The sequence below is a fragment of the Oncorhynchus nerka genome, linkage group LG13, assembly GCF_034236695.1.
Source record: "Oncorhynchus nerka isolate Pitt River linkage group LG13, Oner_Uvic_2.0, whole genome shotgun sequence".
NCBI lineage: Eukaryota > Metazoa > Chordata > Actinopteri > Salmoniformes > Salmonidae > Oncorhynchus > Oncorhynchus nerka.
The window spans coordinates 32,566,712-32,590,799 of record NC_088408.1 but is presented as its reverse complement, the minus strand read 5'-3'; the positions used below and the strand labels follow the sequence as shown (position 1 = coordinate 32,590,799).

At 42.7% G+C, this 24,088-nt stretch overlaps 1 protein-coding gene across 2 annotated transcripts in view; it reads right to left on the bottom strand.

Moving 5' to 3' along the window:
- Positions 1 to 6,757: 6,757 nt before the first annotated feature.
- LOC115139385 (inositol-trisphosphate 3-kinase B-like) overlaps positions 6,758 to 24,088 on the bottom strand; it is a 46,481-nt gene continuing 29,150 nt past the window's right edge. For both annotated transcript variants that reach the window (XM_029676700.2, XM_029676701.2), the window contains exons 3-8: positions 17,668 to 17,767; positions 16,997 to 17,210; positions 15,607 to 15,811; positions 12,624 to 12,725; positions 11,738 to 11,809; positions 6,758 to 9,735 (exon numbers count right to left, since the gene is read on the bottom strand). In XM_029676700.2, coding sequence (XP_029532560.1) covers positions 9,514 to 9,735; positions 11,738 to 11,809; positions 12,624 to 12,725; positions 15,607 to 15,811; positions 16,997 to 17,210; positions 17,668 to 17,767 — 915 coding nt within the window. In that variant the 3' untranslated portion in view covers positions 6,758 to 9,513. The remainder of the gene's footprint in view (positions 9,736 to 11,737; positions 11,810 to 12,623; positions 12,726 to 15,606; positions 15,812 to 16,996; positions 17,211 to 17,667; positions 17,768 to 24,088) is intronic.

Here is a 24,088-nt window from a genome sequence, read left to right as displayed (position 1 = left end):
CTCTGTGTTTGTTCTGAATTTTGTTCAAGGTTTAAAAGGATTTCTCTTGTCCTGATCGGTCAGAGCTGTTGCTAGGTCATTCCCATTGAACCGGCTATTTTTTTCCCTCATATGCAGATCTATTGTGGAGATGTTTCTGGTACTTCTCCACTTGCAATGGCAACATCACCTGAACAAAAGGTGCCATTGAGGGACACAGAGGCTTTGAGAGAGGGGAGGATAGCGATGGCCAGGGAGGGGTCAGCGATTGTGCTGAGCGGGAGAGATGATAGAGACAAAGCTGACTGCGTGCTCTAGTCGTCAGGGCAGAGCTCAAAGGTATTAGGAAACCGTATGACTTGTCATGGGTGGGCAGACTTTGCCTCACAGTTGTCCTAAGATATATTGTCTAAGGTATAATAAGGAATTTACATAAAGAAATGTGTATTTTGTGTCTCGGATGTTATTATTCCACATGCAACCAGACTGAAAACACATTTCAGGATGATATGGATGTAGCATGCAGGATAATGGTTGTCCTTGGATGTCCTCTCTATCTCTGTTCCATAACAGCAGACAGACAGACATCATCTCTTTTGAGTCAACAGTAAAAAGGCTATTGTTACTGTATTTGTCCTTTAAATGTGTCTCGGTGGAATTCCCTCCCTTTGATAGCAGGCTAATGGATCCCTTTTCTCCAAATAAGTCATTCTCTCTCCTGGTAGAACGGGCTTTCATGCTAGATCTTTTCAGGCAGCGACAGACAATACACAGCATTCCATTACTGATTGGGAGACAGTAAAGTGCTATTCTGTATTTTTAAGCTATCTGAGGTTAGGGTAGTGGATATTAAATAATTTTATAACAGTGCTGGAGATACCAACAAATATAAACATACTCAAATTCTCTGTCTTTGGTTGTTCAATACTGTGATGGTAAGACAGTGATACACAGAGACAGTTGGGATTTGATCCCAAAGCCTCTGTGCGAGAAAAGCATTGGGTTATTGTTTCAACCATGACATTACAGGCCAGTAGGGAGCGCTCTGAACTTTATTAAAAGACAATAGGAGACTGCTCACGTCAACAATGGTGCCACTGATACCCTGACTATGCAAGGTCTCGGTAGTCGTTTCTCGTTTCATGCATCTTCACCATCTCATCCTTGTAGTGTGCACCTACAGTATCATGGTACCTTGGCCTGGAGAGACTCATTTGTATTTACAATACCACTAATAGCAAAGGAGATTTGTTCAACATCACTGGTTGACATAGATGTCTAATATCATTCCTTTTCACAGCACCTATCTTGTGTTCCTTTTCTGCACCAGAGAATGTGAGGGAATGTAATGGGAAACAATGCTTCATCTACACTGTGGATATGGTGAGGACACAGCTCTGCTTCTCAGTCTGAGGCTTCTTCGAGGTGTGACATACATTTCCTCATTCCTCTGCGTTTCTGTCAAGTGGGTCTCCAGCATTCCACTCTCTGTTTCCCATGATGCTGTTGGCTCTGGGAATGTGCAAGACCGTATTCTCTACCAGCAGATGCTCTGTTTCTCAGTGGTATCACTGAATAAACAACACATGCGTACAGTTGGCCCGGAATCTGTATGGAGTGTACAAAATGTCAAGTAAAGGTAATACTTGGTGATGTACAGGCCACTGCCAAAATAAATGAAGCAACATTGTGTCTTAATAGAGCCTTTGGCCACCACGAGCCAGAAGGGCTACAATGAGTCTTGGCATATATTCTACAAGTGTCTGGAACTCTATTGGAGTTTTTTCTATGGGAAATGTCATAATTGGTGTTTTGTTGATAGTGCTGGAAAATGCTGTCTCGGGCCAACTAGCTCTCACAGTCTCACGTCAGAATTAGACGTTCATCCATGTTTCTCAAACATCACATTTCGAAAGTTGCTGCAAACGTCACCTTTCTAAGTGTTTATGGTTAAGTTTAGGTGTAACCGATGTGAAATGGCTAGCTAATTAGCGGTGGTGCGCGCTAATAGCGTTTCAATCGGTGACGTCACTCGCTCTGAGACCTTGAAGTAGTTGTTCCCCTTGCTCTGCAAGGGCCGTGGCTTTTGTGGCGTGATGGGTAACGATGCTTCGTGAGTGGCTGTTGTCGACGTGTGCAGAGGTTCCCTGTTTCGAGCCTAGGTAGGGGCGAGGTTACATGGGCATTAACTCTGCATTTTTAAGGTTAGAGTTAAGGTTAGGCATTAACTCCAAATGGTTAAGGTAAGGGTTAAGGTTTGGGTTAGGTTTAAAACCAAAATCTCAAAAACAACTTCTATTGCTGGATTTGAACATTCAACCTTTTGGCACCAGAGGCAAATGCTTACGCATATCCACTATCCCCATCCACAACACTTTAGCAAAACCAAAACCTACTTGAAGGTAACAGCACTCACTGTTGCCCCTAATGGCTGGTTTCCATGTCATCTTTCAATGTCCTCAGACATGGATGGATGTAGACTACTGACTCGTATCACGGGTGACCTGGCTGCTCAGGCGTCACTTCAGAAACTCCCATAAGTGATCAACTGGGTTAAGATCTGGTGACTGAGACGGCCATGGCATATGGTTTACATCGTTTTCATGCTCATCAAACCATTTAGTGACCACTCGCGTCCTGTGCATGGGGGCAATGTCATCCTGGAAGAAAACACTCCCAAGGTGATCACTCAGAATGTTTGTGTATTAATTGCCGTTTACCTTGCCCTCTAAGTGGTTGAGTGGACTTAAACCATGCCAAGAAAGTGCACCCCACACCATAACAGAGCTGCCAGAACCCTAATTTACTCAAGTGTTTCCTTTATTTTGTCACATACCTGTATGTTGTACATCGTTGTTTGGCCTACTGTCAGAACCCGGGAACCCAATATGTTCTGACAGCAGCATGCATCTTGGGTGTTTTCTACCATAGACGTGATTTCCCTCACACTAAGGCAGTCAGCTAGGACCATTGAATGGCATTAATTGAATTAGTTCAAATGCAACCCAAACCTCTACAAATTGACCTCATCGATTTCTCTGTTTGATTGATCGGGCAATTGATTGATATGACTGTCGTTTACAGTAGGGGACGTATGATTCATACAGACCAGTGATACTCCCATCCCAGGAGGAAATTGGGCATATCACCACAGTGATTCATAACCATCTAGGGAAATTCCCACAACCTGATCTCTGCTCTCGCTCATGTACCCTGCCTGCCTCACCCCCTGCCTCACACACACACACATACACGCTAACCCATAAGCCTACAATAGTCTTTGACCTCGTGGGGACCTGGGAAAGGTCTTCCTTGTGGGGACCCCCCCACACACACATACAAGCTCTTACAGTAACCTCTTCTGATTCCTGTAGGCAGCCCAGTGAAACATGTATCACCAGGGCCACATAAAGCCTGTCATCAGTCAATCTGAGGGGGTCATATCTCTTCCTCCACCCCCAGAGCTGTTATAAAACCACAGTAATAAAACACAGGTCTGGGAGAGAGCCATCACAACATAGCCTTGCCAGCTCTCTAGACAGATTGCGTTCATTCATGACCAACTCCTGTTGAAGGATGTGTGTATTCACAGAACTGTACTTCCCAGCAAACTGTATGCGCAAACTAACTTCAAAGCCTTTTCTTTACTCGTAGTTTTGTAACATTCATAGAACGTAGCGTTTTTAAAAATGTTCTAAACATATTACATCCAGTTCAGTTGATGACAGCTGACATGCCATCCTGCCCCATGACTGAGATTTGCCTTGTCACTGTTGTCGTCTCTGACAATGAGCCCTGAGCCCTGTTATAGCGACACTTCACAAGATGACAGGCAGAAAGGGTTACCCTGTTACACACTTCAGCCACTGGCTACAATATGTTGTGCCTAGTGCAGGTGGAAATATGGGTAACGGAGGAGAAAGGAGAAAGGAGAGAGGAGAAAGAGCGAGGAAGATGTCAAATGAAATTGTATTGGTTGCCTACACAGTTTAGCAGGTGTTATGGCGTGTGCAGCGAAATGCCTATGTTGCTAGTTCCTTTCAATCAATGCTTTAAATGTCAACAAGCACACAATAATCCAAAATGTAAAAAATTATCCAAAATGTTGTACAGCTGTAGATATACAAATAGTATGTAAACATGTGTGGGTGGGTTTTATGCATGGCCCCTCTCCAAGCCTTCCTCTGTCCAGACCAACAACATTTCTTAGGCTCCCTGCCAGCAGCCTGACTCAGGCCAAGCGTTACTAAATAAGGAAGTCCTCTCCTCCTGCTTTGGGGAATAAATATCCAAGCAACTCAATAAGATCATCATCATTCTCACTCAGCCACACCACACCACCTCCTCTCACACTCACTTTAATTTTCTAGTTTTTATGTTTTAGCTCTGTTGTTATACACACACAAACACATATATACAGTACCAGTCAAACATTTGGACACACCTACTCAAATAAGGGTTTTTCTTTATTTTTACTATTTTCCACATTGTAGACTAATAGTGGACATCAAAACCATGAAATAACACATCTGGCATCATGTCATCAAGACAAAGGGTGGCACCTTTGAAGAATCTCAAATATAAAATACAATTTGATTTGTTTAACACTTTTTTGATTCCATGATTCCATAGGTGTTATCTCATAGTTTTGATGTCATCACTATTGTTCTACAACGTAGAAAATAGTACAAAAACAATATCCTGTGTGTCTTATAGAGAGTCTGTCTGTCTGTCTCTTCTCACCAGTGATTAACCTGGGGTTAAATTAGTCTTGTAATATCTTGCCATTACTGTACTGTACTTGCCATCCCATGCTTTACAACAAGCACGTATTTGAAACAACACAATTTGTAAGTCGCTCTGGATAAGAGCGTCTGCTAAATGACTTAAATGTAAATGTAAATAAAGAAAAACCCTGGAATGAGTAGGTATGTCCAAACTTTTGACTGGTATTTTATATGTATATAAGTATATATCTAGTGCTTGTACTGACCTATAGCTCTGACGCACTCTCAGAGTTGTGTTTGTGGAGATGAAATGTTTCTCATGCCCCCTGACCTTCCATCTACGTGTAAGATCTGCTTGCTATTGTGTAGTTTGGCCACTAGGTGGCAACAGGTGCATCTAAAAAACAAAAGAGCCTAGTGCTATTTCGGTGATGTAACTATTTCAGAGGAAATCAACAGTTTGTTATACAGTATCAATTGACCAATGGTGCATTTTGTGGCGTAAGCTACTTTGGGTTGAATGTGTGGGAGATGTTCTTCAGCATAATGGACTCCTGAGTGACACAGCGGTCTAAGGCTCTACATCTCTGTGCTAGAGGCATCACTCCAGACCCTGGTTCAATTCCAGGCTGTGTCACAACTGGCTGTTATTGGGATTCCCATAGGGCAGCACACAATTGGCCCAGTGTCATTAGGGTTTGGCTGGGGTAGGCTGTCATTGTAAATAAGAATTTGTTCTTAACTGACTTGCTTAGTTAAATGTATAGCATTAGAATCATCTCTATTTATACTCCCAGTGCTTGGGAGTGTTGACATTATATGTGTTTTGATCTATGCTGGTGGCCAAACTGTAGCTACACTTCATCTGCTACAATGCCATGTTGGAAATGACTGCCTCATCTAGGGTTGTGGTTCTTGGTAGTGGTTTTATACTTTATTGGTAGTGGTTAGAGTGTTGGGCCAGTAACTGAAAGGTTTCGGGATTGAATCCCTGAGCTGACAAGGTCTAAATCTGTTGTTCTGCCCCTGAACAAGGCAGTTAACCCACTGTTCCCCAGTAGGCTGTCATTGTAAATAAGAATTTATTCTTAACTGACTTGCCTAGTTAAATAAATGTTACATTTAAAACATGTATTGTTGTTGTGGTGCTAGGGTGCTGTTGACTATGTGCCTGTCAGTTGTCATGTGAATGGTTGCGTTTATATTCTGAGCATAATCTTGTTTGCGTATTTAAAACACCATAGAAAAGGTATATTCTTAGACAAAAACACCATGCAGCGAAGAGCCTAGGGGTGGGATGATGCACTTCTCCTTTCTGGGGGGGATCTGAAAGCATGCTGCCATGTACATCCTTACATGTACCTTATCTAGGCTACATCTTCCTGTGCTTGTGGCCTAATGTCTGAACAGGCTCTTATTAGATGACAATTGGTCAGGCAGAACAGAGAGATGAAGAGACAGGAGCCCTGTTTATACCTGGTGCTAACATTGGTCCTTTTCTCCTGATCTTTTCTTCATTCTGATTGTGCCCATATTTCCAGAAATCTACATATGGTTAAAATGCATCTGCTATCCATCCACTGTGTTTGCATTGTGACTAGATGTCCTGGTCCCTTCCTTTAAGCAGATTATTTCACTGCTATTCTTTCAAAATATGATATATTTATTTAATGTAAGACACATATTGATTCTGTCCAGATCTGTCTACACTTGTAAGATATCCAGACACAATGCATGTCTGACTACCTCCGGAGGCGGACAGGATGATCTGATCATAATCAGATCACAATGTGATTTTCGATTGTCCACACCTGTCTAAATATTTGCGCACAATCAGAATGTGGACAAGATCCAGACAAAGAACGCAAGTTAGAATCAGGTATAAACGGGGCTAGGGAGATTTGTCCCACACATGACATGGTGTAAAGATTCATTAAGAACGGGTTGTGTGAAAAGTGCTTGACAAGAAGTCCATGTGGAATAACTCAATTTACCTGTGCCGTAACCGAGACAGAGAGCAGTACATTGAAATAAAAGGCACAAACAAGTGGTAGCATTTAAACCACTCCGTTCAAATTTACTACGGTAAAATTGTACAGCCAAGCATACCCACTGGGCAGACGTCAATTCAACGTCTATTCCACGTTGGTTCAACGTAATTTCATTGAAATGACGTGGAAACAAAGTTGATTCAACCAGTGTGTGCCCAGTGGGTAGTTTTGCTTGCAGTATTGATATGATGGCATGATTTACATAAGAAGATCCATGGGTAATGACAGCACAATGACCAGAGGACCTAAAGGCACAGTGTGTGTGTATATCAATCACAACATCCCCACAGTGTCACAGCACAAGGCGAGGAGACGAAGGACACAATCATGTCAACCTGGACCGGGATGACAGATGACATTGCTATGACAATCTCCATGTCAACAAACCACTCCGTGACCAGCATAGCCCGAAACTAGGTCTCACAGATCATAGGCACAAAGAACACCTGGTAGAGTGCACAGAACACAGACTTCTTGTTCATCTCTAAAACATACAGTATGATTTACACATTGTAAGAAGCAGTGAGTCGGGCCTATGTTACAGTGACCTACTAAATGATTATATCATGACTGAGTCTAAGCAAAATGACAGGATTGTAAAAAAATAAAAATGACATGCAGCTAGCTACATTTAGTGTTCTTGTGCAAGTATCACAAAGAAATAAATATGGTCATGAGTACATCATTCTAAGAGACTACACAAAAACTACAAGCACAATGACAAAGTAGGGATTTGAAAGAAGGTACTCCAGAAATATTGAAGTAAGAGAATTGAAGGCAACATTTTTAAATCAAAGTCAAAAATGTGTTTCTGTAAAATACACCCATGTCATTTGTTTTATGCTGCTCAGTGTAATACAATTCAGTAACAGCAGAGGGCACTCCACTCTTTATGTCTGTGCTTTCTGGTCTAATGCAGTAGGCCTATAGTTTCACTCTCAATTTAGCAACTGAATTTCTTTTTTTAAGTGTCAAGTTGATGGTTATCCCTGCTACATCGGTAAAGTAGTTTGATGGCACTCAAAGACAAGACAAGTTTGACACCTAGAGTATTGGTCAAAACTATTTGTCTATTTTATCCTGCTAGGATCATCTGCCTCAACCAATTGAAGGCCTTGGAGAAGTGAGCCCTGTTTCCTTGGGACATTATGTTTGCCATTCTAACACACCACACCACACCCCTCTCAGTCCCTCAGATAAAGGTGAGAGAGCAGTCATTACAAAACAAGGACACCCTCACAATATTCTCAGTTATGAGAGTGAAGTATCTAATATGGTTATTAAAGGGAAATTACTATTAAATGATTAACGTAAGCTAAACAACATATAAAAAATGGTATTAACTGCCATTAAAAAAACCTACCATACAATGTCAGTCACTCTTTCTATGGTCCATGTCATGCATGTGTGATTGTCACCAAAACATGACTTATTGCTAATTCAATACAATCAGACAATGATGACAGTGTCTCCCTGTTTATAAACCTGCTAGCCAATAGACAGAAATCCCATTAGTTTTGTTTGCCACCTCAGGATGTTTGGGCAAGAGGCAGGAATGGTAGATTTGAATAGCAAATAGCCATGCAAACAGCAATCACAAGCTGCCTTGTGCACACTAACAAACTCCCCTCAAGAACAGGTTCCTTGGAAAACAGGATGGGATGGGTTCATTCAAGAGCAGTGATTATTATGGGTGCACAATGCTAGGCCATATACGTTAATGACAGAGTATGACAGGTGATGCCACCTCTGACTAAGGGAATCATGACAATAAGAGAATAAAACCTGGTCTTTTTAAGTGTTCTGAATGGCTGAAGAACTTGGAATATTTAGAATGCAAACTCATTCTCACTTGGTTAAGGGCCACTTCCTGTTAGAGACCAGGCAGTCGCCTACTCCCTCTGCTTCATGTACATTTACCTCTGAGCTGATAGTCACTCCTCAATGGTTGATTCCAGGAATGTCAACATTAGCCTTAATAAAATAGGTTCTTAGTGCATATCGGAGGGCAATCTACTCATGCAACCTTCTCTACTTTCACTCTGAAGGCACTGAAATGAATATAGACAGGCACATCACGGCACACAGTCTCAAGTGCACTTGAGAAACAAACTAATTATAAACATTGGAGAATTCTGGAAAGGGGGTCACAAATACATTCATATAAAGGAAATGGAATATGGCAATCCTATCAGCTAAAAAGGGTAATATTAACCCTTGACATTTTCTGTCAATGTTAAATTGTATGTTAGTTTAAAAACACAGGAAGTGCCCGACTGCTGAATATAACTATTTCAATGGTCTCTCTTTCACCACAAGGCCAAGCACCATAGAAGTTGTAACTCATAAGAAATGTAATCCTCTATGAAAGCAAGAAGTGCTCTACAATGTTAGCTAACACTAAAATATTTTTTTTAAAGAACCCTCATTAAACAAAACCAACTAAAATCTCAAGAAGGCTTGTCACGGGACTAGCTGCAGAGAAAGAACCTAACCCATGGTCTCATCAGAACAGAAACACACTGTACAGCAGTATGTACAGAATCTACAAGTTTACACAAAACAGTGATCACATTTCACTTGTGTGGTTACAGTTTGTTTTCTGGGGCCAGGGAGAGGGGGAATAAGGGAGGGACAGAGAGATGGGGTAGCTTTTTGGGGACACCAGAGGCGTCACTGTAGTGCGAGGTGGTGGTCCTGTCAGGGGGGTAGGGTCGAGGTGGGGAGGGGTTGACAGAGGTGACAGGACGGTCCTCTCAGAGTGAGTCTGGCTCTGGGGTCACCACCATTTGGGTGAGAATGTCTATAAGGTGGTCCAGGCCATAGAGGTAGCCGTCCTCACGGTTGCCTTCCTCCCAGGTGGCTCTGTGACTCAGGACCTGTCCCTCAGGCAGAGGGGTGGTCTTCCCAAAGTCTATCATCCACACCTTGGCCTGCTCCCGCTTGTCGTGGACGAACAACAGTGAGCTGCCAATCACCTGGGGAAGAAGAGAAGGAGAGAGGGATCCATCTTAGACCTCAAAACACTGAGATCTCTGTCAGCACCAAATACATAAACTAGCAGTTAAAATAACACTTTTTCCCCTGTTTAGAATAGGCTAAGACATCATTTTAAAATGTAGTTGAAATGTGTGTATGGTAGCCATCTAAGAATAAAGAGGGAGAAGCCTAATGAAGAATTTTGTATGGTCTATATCGCCATATATAATCATGTAAAGGTTGTTATCGGCATTGAGTAAATAACTGCCCATTAAATCAACATCCTTCAATGTACTTACACCGTACACATTTTTTTACTGTTAAACTTTACCTTATGACTTGGAGGTTCAGATACTTATTTGATCTAATGATCCTATGCTTTCTGTAGTTAAATACTCATTAAGGCATTGACAGGGAAAAAACATTATACTGTACAAGTGCAATCCAGATGATTACATTTTACAGGTGTGTCTTACTCATAGAGATGTACAGAGCTCATTACTTGGAAATAACCCGTTTTAAAGTAGTCGACTGGGTGGGGATTTCTATGGGTTGGGAGCTATCAGCCAATGATCAGAGCCTCGTCTTCTTCTTCAAATTGGTTTGCCTAGTTTAACAGCTTTAAGCTATGACGGCCATCTAGTGGTCACAACAAATGAAACACAAGATTTGATTCAAGACTCCAGCACTGCAGGTGGCAGTAAGTCAACAATATTAGCTTGACACTTTTTTCAAACATCAAAAGAAGAAGAAAATTGACTAACATAATGGCACAGATACATCGTTGCGATCTCTATAAATCTCTATGGTCTTACTACAGTATGTCTGGACAGAATGTTGATGTCAAATGTGAGTCCAAATAACTTTATTGATCAGCTATTCCTGAGTTAGATCAAATGTTACTATAAAGACCCACTGGTTTCACATACAGTAGGTATATCTGAGGGGTTAACATACATAGGTTATTCCTGGGAGGTTTGTTCAAGGGCCTGTGTCTCAACATTTCCTCTGAAACACCACAGCACCAAGAAGGGTGCAACAACAGCCATCATCACACATTGTAAGCAAGCTAATGCCAGTGACTCCTAGGCCTAGATGATTGACATCGGGAAGAGTGTCTACCTATTTGGCCTCACTTGTGGCACAGCAGTCTAAGGCACAGCATCTCAGTGCTAGAGGCGTCACTACAGACCCTGGTTTGATTCCAGGTTGTATCACAACTGGCCGTGATTGGGAGTCCAATAGGATGGTTCACAATTGGCCCAGCGTCGTTAGGGTTTGGTCGGTGTCGGCCGTCATTGTAAATAAGAATTTGTTCTTAACTGACTTTCCTAGTTAAATAAATATAATCTGATCAGAGTGAATGATGATGTAATAGTCAGCTATGCTATTGAAACAAACTTGTTTTAACTTAATTGCAGCTGAAATCTGCATCTTACTAAGAAGCAGCGGAAATGCCCCATTCTTTGTCACTAACAGTCAGAGACGCATAGGACAGATCCAACTCAAAAGTAGCCTCCTACCAGTATTCAAGTCTCCATGACCGGTGCCAATGGCCACTGCATGCAAGTCAGACGAGTGAGCTCTTGGGGTGGGGGAGGGGGACCTTTTCTGATATTCGAGAGCTTATGAAATGAGCTAGTTTGATGTGCAATTCGTTACATTTAAAATGTAATTAAAAAGTAATACATAAAATGTCTTAAATCCACCGAGCTGCAAGGGCACTTTGTCATTGGGGGGCAAAGGGCATGTACTCAGGCATCGGTTGAGCCCTATCAGTTCACGTGCCTGAGCCTGACTACGCTTCCTGTTTGGAATAACAATGTCCTGTGATTAGTTGGTGTTTGTATAGATGCCATTGTTCATGTATTTCCACTGCCCAGATTGTAGCCTCCTGTATCAGTTGAGTGGTATATGGGCGGATCTCAAATGCTTTCATTTCAGTAAATGTTACAACTGTAGATAAAATACCAGCGGAGGACAAAAATAGATTTTGTTTACCTCGTGGGTCTTGAAGAAGGTTGATATTTCCAGAGTGTTCATGATTTCCTTCAGTCTGTCCAGATAACAGTTCTGAAAACAGACAGGCGAGAACAAAATAGGTATTATTCAATCTACACAGGGAGATGTGGGAAAGCTTTCATTAATTCAAGGCTCAAGGTGAAAGTGTGTTATTTCATGTACAAACTATGTTAGAAATACCACAAAATTGAACTGAATTGAAATCTGTATTCATTACACAACGTTACTCATAAACAGACCATTGTGTGAATTTTGATAACTCCATAGTGCAAACCTTATTGGCCAACAGATCAGCTCAGTAGAGAGAGAGATAAAGACCACACATGAGTGACTGTTAAGTACACAACAGTGGGGCCAAGGCCCACCACACAATGACAGAGATAGTGGGTTTGGCTGGGCTTGCCAGCCTTGGCTTGAGTCTAGTGGTGCCAGATAAACACATGACAAACCAATGTGGAATGGAATGGAGGAAATCTTGTTTGAATGGAATGGAGGAAATATTTTTTGAATGTTTAGTTTCGGGTTGGATTAAATGCTGAGGACACATTTCAGTTGAATGCATTCCGTTGTAGAACTGACTAGGTATCCCCCTTACTCTTTACTTTCCCTTCCCCTGCCCTGTTTCCAGAACCCTGGGAGGCCCACATCACACACAGCCTCCCCGGCTATGACCTCACTTCCTGGGCCATTAGAGAGGGGGAAGTCCATGGGAGCTCCCTCCAGAGGCCTTTAGACTGTGACGAAGTGGGAAGGAGGTCTGTCACAGAGGTAGGGGGCTCTGGCTCACAGACACATAGATGGAGGCACACACGCACACACACACACACACACTGAAAGACTCACACACACATGCACACACACTCACCAGGATGTTCTGGTTTCCTTTGACAAAGTCAGTGAATGCCTCTGTCACTTGCTCCCTGCTCCTGGTCTTTTTAAAGTCTCTGTTTACCGTCCCGTCTTCCTTCTGCAAAGAGGAAGGGAAAGAAAGAGCTGAGGATGGGGCCTCCAACATTATATTATGTCTGAGACCTCTATCATTCAAGGGGAGGCAAAATAACTTCAAAAGTCAGACCCATAACGTGGAACTTACTATAACATTCTACATACTGTAGGCATTTCTCTACACAGGAAAACCCTGCTGAAAGAGGTGAACAAAACAGGAAAGTGGCCCAATGTTTTGCATCATATTGCTTAGACAGCAGGACACGTCTTTACATACTTAATGTGCACATATTCAAACGCAACAACAAAGCTGTGCTTTACTGTCTCAGTAGATACACTACATGACCATGGACACCTGCTTGTCAAACATCTCATTCCAAAATCATGGGCACTAATATGAAGTTGGTCCCCCCTTTACTGCTATGACAGCCTCCACTCTTCTGGGATGGCTTTCCACTAGACGTTTGAACATCGCTGCAGGGACTTGATTTCACTCAGGCACAAGAGCATTAGTGAGGTCGGGCACTGATGTTGGGCGACTAGGCCTGGCTCGCAGTCGGCGTTCCAATTCATCTCAAAGGTGTTCAATGGGGTTGAGGTCAGGGATCTGTGCAGGGCAGTCAAGTTCTTCCACACAGATCTCGACAAAACATTTCTGTATGGACCTTGCTTTGTGCAAGGGGGGAATTGTCATGCTGAAACAGAAAAGAGCCTTCCCCAAACTGTTGCCACAAAGTTGGAAGCACAGAATCGTCTAGAATGTCATTGTATGCTGTAGCGTTAAGATTTTCATTCACTGGAACTAAGTGGCATAGCCCGAACCATGAAAAACAGCCCCAGACCAGTATCCTCCTCCACCAAACTTTACAGTTGGCACTATGCATTCGGGTAGGTAGTGTTCTCCTGGCATCCGCCAAACTCAGATTTGTCCGTTGGACTGCCAGATGGTGAAGCGTGATTCATCACTCCAGAAAAAAACGTTCCCCCTGCTCCAGAGTCCCATGGCAGCGAGCTTTGCACCACTCCACTGACGCTTGGCATTGTGCAAGGTCATCTTAGGCTTGTGTGCGGCAGCTCCACTATGGAAACCCATTTCATTAAGCACCCGACGAACAGCTATTGTGCTGACGTTACTTCCAGACGCAGTTTGGAACTTGGTAGTGAGTGTTGCAACAGAGGACAGACGATTTTTACATGCTACACGCTTCAGCACTCAGTGGTCTCATTCTGTGAGCTTGTGTGGCCTACCACTTCGCAGCTGAGACTTTGTTGCTCCTAGGCGTTTCCACTTCACAATAACAGCACTTACAGCAGGGCAGAAATTTGACAAACTGACTTGTTGGAAAGGTAGCATCCTATGACGGTGCCACGTTGAAAGTCACTGAGCTCTTCAGTACGGGCCATTCTACTGCCAATGTTTGTCAATAAAGATTGCATGGCTGTGTGCTCTATTTTATACACCTGTCATCAACGGGTGTGGCTGAAATAGCCGAATCCACTCATTTGAAGGGGTGTCCACCCACTTTTATGTATATATATATAAATATAAATAATGTAGGAGGTTGTCTCAACTAGCTTAAGATGAATGTCTTAAGATGAATGCACTAACTGTAACTGTGGATAAGAGTGTCTGTCAAACATTAATATGCAAGCAGACAATAATATGGGCATTGAGCTGGGACCCAACAGACACAATAGCAGCTGTGTGCACTCAAAAAACTCAGAGAGCCTTTTGATTCCACACACAGTCTCCGAGGGCAACCCCTGATGTCATGACAACAGAGAGAGCCAGAGGAGCCCCGCGGGCCGAGGCCATCTATGGACATGGTTGGAGTGGAAAACTCCGGACAGCCCTGCCGCTGCTCCCTACACTGCCGGTCCAGTCTGAACTATTCATCCAGCACATCTGTCTGTAGCCCTCCAGAGTCAAACCACAGGCCCTCATTAGAGGAGACAAATTCTGGAAGACAGCGTTACGGCCCAAACATGGCCAGGATGTCTCCCTCTTGGCTTTAGGAGGTATTAGACTACCCTCATGTAATCTAATTGCCTAGGAAGGATATGCTGCAGATATGCTCGTTTTTGTTGTTGTTGCTCCCAGCTTTTTACAAATAAGACTATTAGTATTCTTAGCTTTACTGAGGCAGAATCACACGATCAGACCATCTGTCTGTATGTCTGCTGCACTGAATCTATTCATGTCAGCTTGGAGGAGACTGATGGTGTGTGGGAGTGAATGGGATGCTTCAGCAACTGATGTTACTGTCAATAGAAGTGTCACAAGCAGGCCCTATTTGTGACAAAAACACTCAACACAGCCTATACACACTGAGACTAAAGAGAAGGGATCCCCCCCCCCTGTTGGCCCTGGCAACCCTTAGTATGAGGAATGCTATTAAGGGGCGACTGCATGTTGTCTGTACGCAAACCAAGCAGGACCATCATGGTCAGCCCTTACAAGCAGAATTACACATTCGATTTCCCATTATAACATTTTTCCTTATGGGTAGATTTTGAGATCTTTTTTTCACCATTTATAATTTTGACTAGTAACTACAGAATGTAGACTGGCATATGCAGGATTTTGTCATCTTCCCTATAGTGTTTAATTTTCTCAACAATTGACTGTTAAGTGAGTTTTCGAGAGTATGATGGCAGGTAGCCTAGCGGTTAAGAGCATGGGGCAGGTAACTGAAAGGTCGCTGGTTTGAATACCCGAGTGACAAGGTGAAAATCTGTCGATATGCCCTTGACCAAGGCACTTAACCCTAATTGCTCCTCTAAGTTGCTTTGGATAAGCGCGTCTGCTAAATGACTGAAATGTAAATGTTACAATGCATCACTCTACTGTATATCACGATGCATTGTAGTGTCCATTCACACAGCAGTCCAGCTGTCCTCACCTTGATGCCCTCGATGCGGAAGCCTAGTGTAGCGGTGGAGCTGATGGTCTCTCTCCACTTCATGTAGCGGGGCTTGGTGACCGCCTGCTGCTCCTGCTCCTCCGGTGTGGGCGCCAGGGGGTCAACCTCCACCATCTTCTGGTACATGTCCTTCCTTAGACTGGGCTTTTTACGGGCCTTGGCCAGCTCCTCTTCCAGGTATGTCCTTTGGTGGACAGAGAAGCAAAAGAGATTACTCACTCATTCCTATCTGTTTGGTACTGACTTGTTGAATGGGATTTTATGGTTTTATGGTGTTACCAGTCCAGCAACAAAATAAATGTCCTTTTATGGGACAATATAAAGGATATTTGTACTCTTTACATCTTAGAATACAAACATTGTCCAATACAATAACGATAATTCTTGTTTGACAAAGTTGTGATAGTATTGTCGTGGCTATAGTGAGTGATCATATCCCAGGAGCCAACATATGAATGAAGAGCAACTGTTTTATTTCACATAATATACTTTAGAAGACAGGAGGGGTTCCCTTTTCCTCAGTTCAACCCTGAATAAGGGCCTCTGTTTTCTCAACCTTTCCTTTGCAGATTCAAATTCTGATTCGTGCTGCAGCAGCCAGCTACCTCAATAACAGGCCAGGCTTTAGCCTGTTAGAGCTGCACCACATTGTTGTGTTTGGACAGGCCGGTTTATAATTTGCTAATATCCTGGCCATCTGGTTATCTCTAACTCTGTCCATCTCTGCAGTGCAGTATATTCCAGAGAATGTTCACATGAGCACACAAAGCTGTGCTAGAGAGGAAAAGAGAGGAGAGGGAGAGAGCAACACAGCTATTAATTTCAGCAATATAGGATACTGTATCAAAACAGGCCTGACCTGTTACCATACAGTTTAAAGTGGCTCGGAAGACACTCCAATACTTCACTGGTCACTAATAACATTACAAAGTGGCTAAGGAGAGAACAATTATAACCCATATATGGTATACATCTGATGCAAACTTAACAAGGGAGAGTTTGACAACTGTAACACATATGTGGAGTTCAGCAGTCAAATAATTAACCCAAAGGAATGGAATTGGATTCACAACACTTTCCCAACAGGCTGATTTAAGCCATGGTGTGAGATAGGGGCCCGCTGGCTGTCTGCTAGCTACAGGACGATCTCTTCACTGTAGGGGAGGGTGATGGTCATTCCTCGGAGCTAGGCCTAATGGATATCTGCCTGACTAAATATTGGACCTTACCCTAACCTGTCAAACCGGGAACAAAGAGATCTGAGAGTTACCATGCCGTTTAACTGAGATTAGATCTGTGCCTAATTGCAACTTCAACGCAGAGATGCACCTGCCTATGAAAGTGTGTCATTCCAGTGTCCGACACTCACCTGACGCCCATCTTGCAGTCCATGACGCAGGGCAGGTCGAACTCAGAGAGCAGGTCGTCCATCTGGTTGTACTTCTCCCCGTCCTTCTCCACGTCTCCGTGGTAGGCCGGTACGTAGGGCCGCAGCACGTCATTCATCAGCCAGTCTAGGCAGCGCTGCTCACAGTCACAGTGCTTCTTCAGGATCCGCCCGTTAGCCCCCGCCTTGAAACTGCCTGAGTGGAACCATCACATGCAATAAAAACATTTAGACAACCTACAGTAGAGGTTGTAGGCCTGGTTTACATTGCTTGGTCCTGTTGCTAAAGAAAAAGTCTTATCTGATTCTGAGTGAAATATTCAATTACAGGTAGCCTAGTTAAAGTAAATACTAATATTATGAAACTCTTAGCTATGCCAGAATTGTAGTACTGAGCCTTTGAATATATGATGTACAAGTTTATCCCCGATGCTTAGCATGAGACTATATTTGAATTCCAAACACAATGGTCACTGTAGCGTATCAAATCCAGCCGGGAGAAAGAGAGCGGAACACAAAACACACATTCCATCCATAGCCTTATCCCAGAATCCCCACATTCCATCCATAGCCTTATCCCAGAATCCCCACATTCCATCCATAGCCTTATCCCAGAATCCCCACATTCCAGAAGCAGCGTTGTCAAGGCCTACCTGCATGACCTGCCAGCTGGATCCAAGGGTACTTCTTCTTGAAGGACATGACGAACGGAGACCAGTGGACCATGTTCTTGATCTTCTTCCATGACTTGTGCTGTATGGATGGTAAACAGAGGACGCTTTGAGTAAACCTACACTGTGTTGTGTTCCTTACACAGTACTCAGTCTGTTTTCATAGCAAACACTGTAGTATTACAAGAGAAAAAAAACAGAACAGTGCTCTGTTGTGCATGGATGTCATTGTTAATTTATTATCTATTCAGAATCCAACCCACCACACTTTAACATTTGACTCCTTTTCCTGTCAATCACTAATGTATTTGAGTGTATTATTTTTGCAGTTTATGGTTAAAACAGAGATTTTTCTCTCGAGATGGTCACAGGCAGGCGCACATCTTAACTAATATTAGCATACACCACATAATTATTACAGACCACAGGAATAATAGAAACCAAGGCGAAAATATGGTGTAGATATTGGGAGGGGAGAAGGGCAAACAGTAGGAGGGGTGTCCGGGGATTACCCAGAATTTGTTTTGACATTTTAAAACGCATTTCCTGCAATTCTACACAGTTTGACATGACTTATGACGCCTCTCTTGATGGGTATATGGAGGGGTATTTTAAAAACAGTATAAGTGGAAGGATAAGTCATCACCATCATTAATGAAGGTATTTCAAGGCAAATATTAAGATACAAAATACTGAGTTATTATAATGATGCACACATACATATTTATTTAAATCAAGACACAAAAGATGAAGACTGTGTTTTATTATAATGATGCACATGAATATGTACATTAAAAAGTTCCTGCAATTCTAGACAATAAAATGTCTTTAATATTGAATATCCCTTTAATAAGTTAAGTATCTAAAAGCCACCTTTTAACTATTGTCTTAAATGACAGCTGTTTGTTAGACTGAATATCACGACTCTAAATATACTGCAAGGTATATTTTCTCAGCCCCCCAAGTGTATGTCTTCCACCTGTAAACTATGAAAACTACAAAACTTGATAGTCAATGTACAGTTGAAGTTGGAAGTTTACATACACCTTAGCCAAATACATTTAAACTTCGTTTTTCACAATTCCTGACATTTAATCCTAGTAAAAATTCCCTGTCTTAGGTCAGTTAGGATCACTTTATTCTAAGAATGTGAAATGTCAGAATAATAGTAGGGAGAATGATTTATTTCAGCTTTAATTTCTTTCATCACATTCCCAGTGGGTCAGAAGTTTACATATACTCAATTCGTATTTGGTAGCATTGCCTTTAAATTGTTTAACTTGGGTAGCCTTCCACAACCATCCCACAATAAGTTGGGTGAATTTTGGCCCATTCCTCCTGACAGAGCTGGTGTAACTGAGTCAGGTTTGTAGGCCTCCTTGCTCGCACACACTTTTTCAGTTCTGCCCACAAATGTTCTATAGGATTGAGGTCAGGACTTTGTGATGGCTACTCCAATACCTTGACTTTGTTGTCCTGAAGCCATTTTGCCACAACTTTGGAAGTATGGTTGGGGTTTTTGTCCATTTGGAAGACCCAAGTTCTATTTTTGTTTCATCAGACCAGAGGATATTTCTCCAAAAAGTACCATCTTTGTACCCATGTGCAGTTGCAAACCGTAGTCTGGCTTTTTTATGGCGGTTGGGCAGTGGCTTCTTCCTTGCTGAGCAGCCTTTCAGGTTATGTCGACATAGGACTCGTTTTACTGTAGATACTTTTGTACCTGTTTCCTCCAGCATCTTCACAAGGTCCTTTGTTGTTGTTCTGGGATTGATTTGCACTTTTCGCACCAAAGTACGTTCATCTCTAGGAGACAGAACGCGTCTCCTTCCTGAGCGGTATGACCGCTGCATGGTCCCTTGGTGTTTATACTTGCATACTATTGTTTATAAAGATGAATGTGGTACCTACAGGCGTTTGGAAAATGCTCCCAAGGATGAACCAGACATGTGGAGGTCTACAATTTTTTTTCTGAGGTCTTGGCTGATTTCTTTTGATTTTCCCATGATGTCAAGCAAAGAGGCACTGAGTTTGTAAGTAGATACATCCACAGGTACACCTCCAATTGACTCAAATTATGTCAATTAGCCTATCAGAAGCTTCTAAAGCCATGACATCATTTTCCAAGCTGTTTAAAGGCACAGTCAACTTAGTGTATGTAAACTTCTGACCTACTGGAATAGTGATACAGGGAATTATAAATTAAATAATCTGTCTGTAAACAATTGTTGGAAAAATGACTTGTGTCATGCACAAAGTAGATGTCCTAACTGACTTGCCAAAACTATAGTTTGTTAACAAGAAATTTGTGGAGTGGTTGAAAAACTAGTTTTAATGACTTCAACCTAAGTGTATGTAAACTTCTGACTTCAACTATATGATCAACTTAGTAGATGATATCCTATGTACATATTATGGTCATTATGGCATTGGGACACCGCAGGGTTCCGTGTGGTCTGAGCTGAACTGGGGACTGAATGAATGCCTGTTAGAGAGAGAAAGAGAGAGTCAGGGAGAGTCTCCATTGAATCTGTAAATTAGTCCAGGAGTAATATTTCACTTACTGCTACTGAAGCTTGAGGGTATATGTAACTGGTTCCAGGCTGTGCTCTAAAGGGGACTGACATACACATCTGACTGCATGGCAAGTGCTGCTTTGGGTGAGGCTTAGCAGCACACTGAAATCAGGGACGATTCTAGGATCACTTGAAGGCAGATGGAGGGACATTGGGTAGTGAAAAGTGTCTGTATACAAAACAATTGGTGAGTCCTGGCTTTGTGAATATTCCAGCCATGAATAGTCTTTTGTACCATGTGGCATTAAAATCCATCTTCCTGTTACCTTGTCCTTGCTGTGTTCTGGGGAACACCTACCACCACGGGCCCCCCAACCCAAAAACCAACAACAACATGTCACGCCCTGACCTTAGAGATCCTTTTTATGTCTCTATTTTGGTTTGGTCAGGGCATGAGTTGTGGTGGGTATGCTATGTTCTATGTTGTGTAGTTCTATGTTTTGGCCGGGTAGGGTTCTCAATCAGGGACAGCTGTCTATCGTTGTCTCTGATTGAGAACCATACTTAGGCTGCCCTTTTTCCCACCTGTGTATGTGGGTAGTTGACTTTGTTTAGGGCACATAGCCTTTAACTTCACGGTTTGGTTTTGTAGTGTTTATTGTTTTGTTCGGTGTCATTTTCCAACGAAAGAGAACATGCACACTCACAACGCTGCACCTTGGTCCTCCGCCTTCAACAGCCGTGACACAACAAAAACATTTTGGGGGAAAACCGCTAACTTCCACATTTAAACACATTTTGCCATGGACAGAGAGAGAAATTTGCAGATTTGTAATGCTATTTTATACATTTTGCCATGAGACTGAACATTTTGCAGTTTTAAAGCTAACTTTCTGCAATTCAACACATTTTGCCATGGGGCAGAAAGAAAAATGTGCTGTTTTATAGCTCATCTCCTGCTATTCTTCACATTTTGCCATGAAGATGAGAGAAAATGTTGCAGTTTGCCATTGCTTATGACCTGCTTATATGCTATCTGGTGTTGGTAAAAGACAACCTTCTTGTGTGTCGCATGCCTTGTTCACAAAGGACTCGAAGGTCATAACATGGTTAAAAATGTACAGAGAAGAGGTTTAAGGAGTCTGCTGCTGCCAAATCATTAAGATGGTCTCAATCTAACTAAGTGCAAAGGGTCGGCGCCAACGCATTATGAGCCCCATGTATAACAGTTAACGGCAGAGTGTGTTTTTCAGGATGAGTTCCAGCCTAGTCGCTGTGCTCTGCCGATGGGTAACATGATGTTATTCCCCCCTCACTGGACGTCCCTGAGAGAGCTCTCTTTAATTTTCCGTTTTGGCATGGCCAGTGCATTCTTCACTCCGCTAGCTGATCTCCACCTCGGATGGATGTGGGGTTTCCCTTAGCCACCAACCGACAACAGCACTCTGGTCTCTCTCGGCCCAAGGCCAGGGAAGCCTTTACCCCCCCCCCCCCCCCCCCAAGCACCAGAGCCAGCAGAGTGCTCGCCAAGACACATTTTGAGCTAACACACATCATTCAGGGTGCTCTCCCACACTGAGCCAGGGTGCACTTTGAACTCAGTGACTCACACACACATACAAAAGCAAGGACGAACGCACAAACAACAGCCGTTCTGGCAAACACAGTGAGATGTTTAAGAGCAGCTCTTAAGAGTTAAGATCATTAAAACGCACTTCAACACTTGAATAATTGCTGGGAAATCTTACTCCACATAATTAAGAGATATTTGGTTTATTTTCTCTCAGCTGACTGGCTATACTTGCCATGTTTAAATCCTCTCGTCTGACTTTGAAAAAACAATGACAAAGCAACTTCCCATCCATGGAACAATGTATATCTAGATGTGATGACAAGGTATATGACTATCTTTGAACAGTGCACGTGCACCCAGATGGAAATATCTGTTTTCAGTAAGTAGATTAAGTTACATTAAGAAGTTTATAAAAGGCACTGGAGTTTTTTCCATCACTTGAGCTGTGCTCCAATGGTGGGGGGATCCACTCATACTGCTCTTCACAGTAGATGTAAGAGAATATCAGGGAGGCTAGCGGTTGGTTCACACACATATGCACATGAGTGCGTGACCACACAAATGTGAGTGCTCTTTCTCTCTCTCTCTCTCACACACACACACACACACACACACACACACACACACACACACACACACACACACACACACACACACACTGTTTCACGTGGTGGAAACTGACTGAACCAGGGGTCAGCTGCGTAGCGGTGGCGCTCAGGGAGAGGCAGAGCCAGACCATCAGATAACAGCAGCACCAGGGACAGGACTGAGTGTGAGCTTTCCCTTTAGGCCTGTTTATGTGTTTCTATGCTACCCACGATCATAAAAGCAAAACAACCACACCCTCACATGACAAACATTAGAGATACAGCCCAATTACACGCCAACAGCCTACAAGAATACATACATCAATGACACAATTAGATGACCACATGCTTTAATGCTTTCCTGACGCTACTCTGTCTAAAACAAAGTAAGCAGTGCAAGTATTATTATGTAGTAATAGCATCACACCCATTTCCACAGAGGATACCACACACCAGATATAACCTTGCATCAACTATCAACTGTACTCATAAATGCAGTAAAATCTAAATGACATTTTATTTGTCACATGCTTCGTAAATAACAGGTGTAGACTAACAGTGAAATACTTACTTATGGGCCCTTCCCAACAAAAAATAATAGAAAAATAATAACACAAGGAATAAATACACAATGAGTAACGATAACTTGGCTATATGCACGGGCACCAGTACTGAGTCGATGTGCAGGGGTATGAGGTAATTGAGGTAGATATGTACAGTGCCTTGCGAAAGTATTCGCCCCCCTTGAACTTTGCGACCTTTTGCCACATTTCAGGCTTCAAACATAAAGATATAAAACTGTATTTTTTTCTGAAGAATCAACCACAAGTGGGACACAATCATGAAGTGGAAGACATTTATTGGATATTTCAAACTTTTTTAACAAATCAAAAACTGAAAAATTGGGCGTGCAAAATTATTCAGCCCCTTTACTTTCAGTGCAGCAAACTCTCTCCAGAAGTTCAGTGAGGATCTCTGAATGATCCAATGTTGACCTAAATGACTAATGATGATAAATACAATCCACCTGTGTGTAATCAAGTCTCCGTATAAATGCACCTGCACTGTGATAGTCTCAGAGGTCCGTTAAAATCGCAGAGAGCATCATGAAGAACAAGGAACACACCAGGCAGGTCCGAGATACTGTTGTGAAGAAGTTTAAAGCCGGATTTGGATACAAAAAGATTTCCCAAGCTTTAAACATCCCAAGGAGCACTGTGCAAGCGATAATATTGAAATGGAAGGAGTATCAGACCACTGCAAATCTACCAAGACCTGGCCGTCCCTCTAAACTTTCAGCTCATACAAGGAGAAGACTGATCAGAGATGCAGCCAAGAGGCCCATGATCACTCTGGATGAACTGCAGAGATCTACAGCTGAGGTGGAAGACTCTGTCCATAGGACAACAATCAGTCGTATATTGCACAAATCTGGCCTTTATGGAAGAGTGGCAAGAAAGCCATTTCTTAAAGATATCCATAAAAAGTGTTGTTTAAAGTTTGCCACAAGCCACCTGGGAGACACACCAAACATGTGGAAGAAGGTGCTCTGGTCAGATGAAACCAAAATTGAACTTTTTGGCAACAATGCAAAACGTTATGTTTGGTGTAAAAGCAACACAGCTCATCACCCCGAACACACCATCCCCACTGTCAAACGTGGTGGTGGCAGCATCATCAAGCAGGTCTGCTTTTCTTCAGCAGGGACAGGGAAGATGGTTAAAATT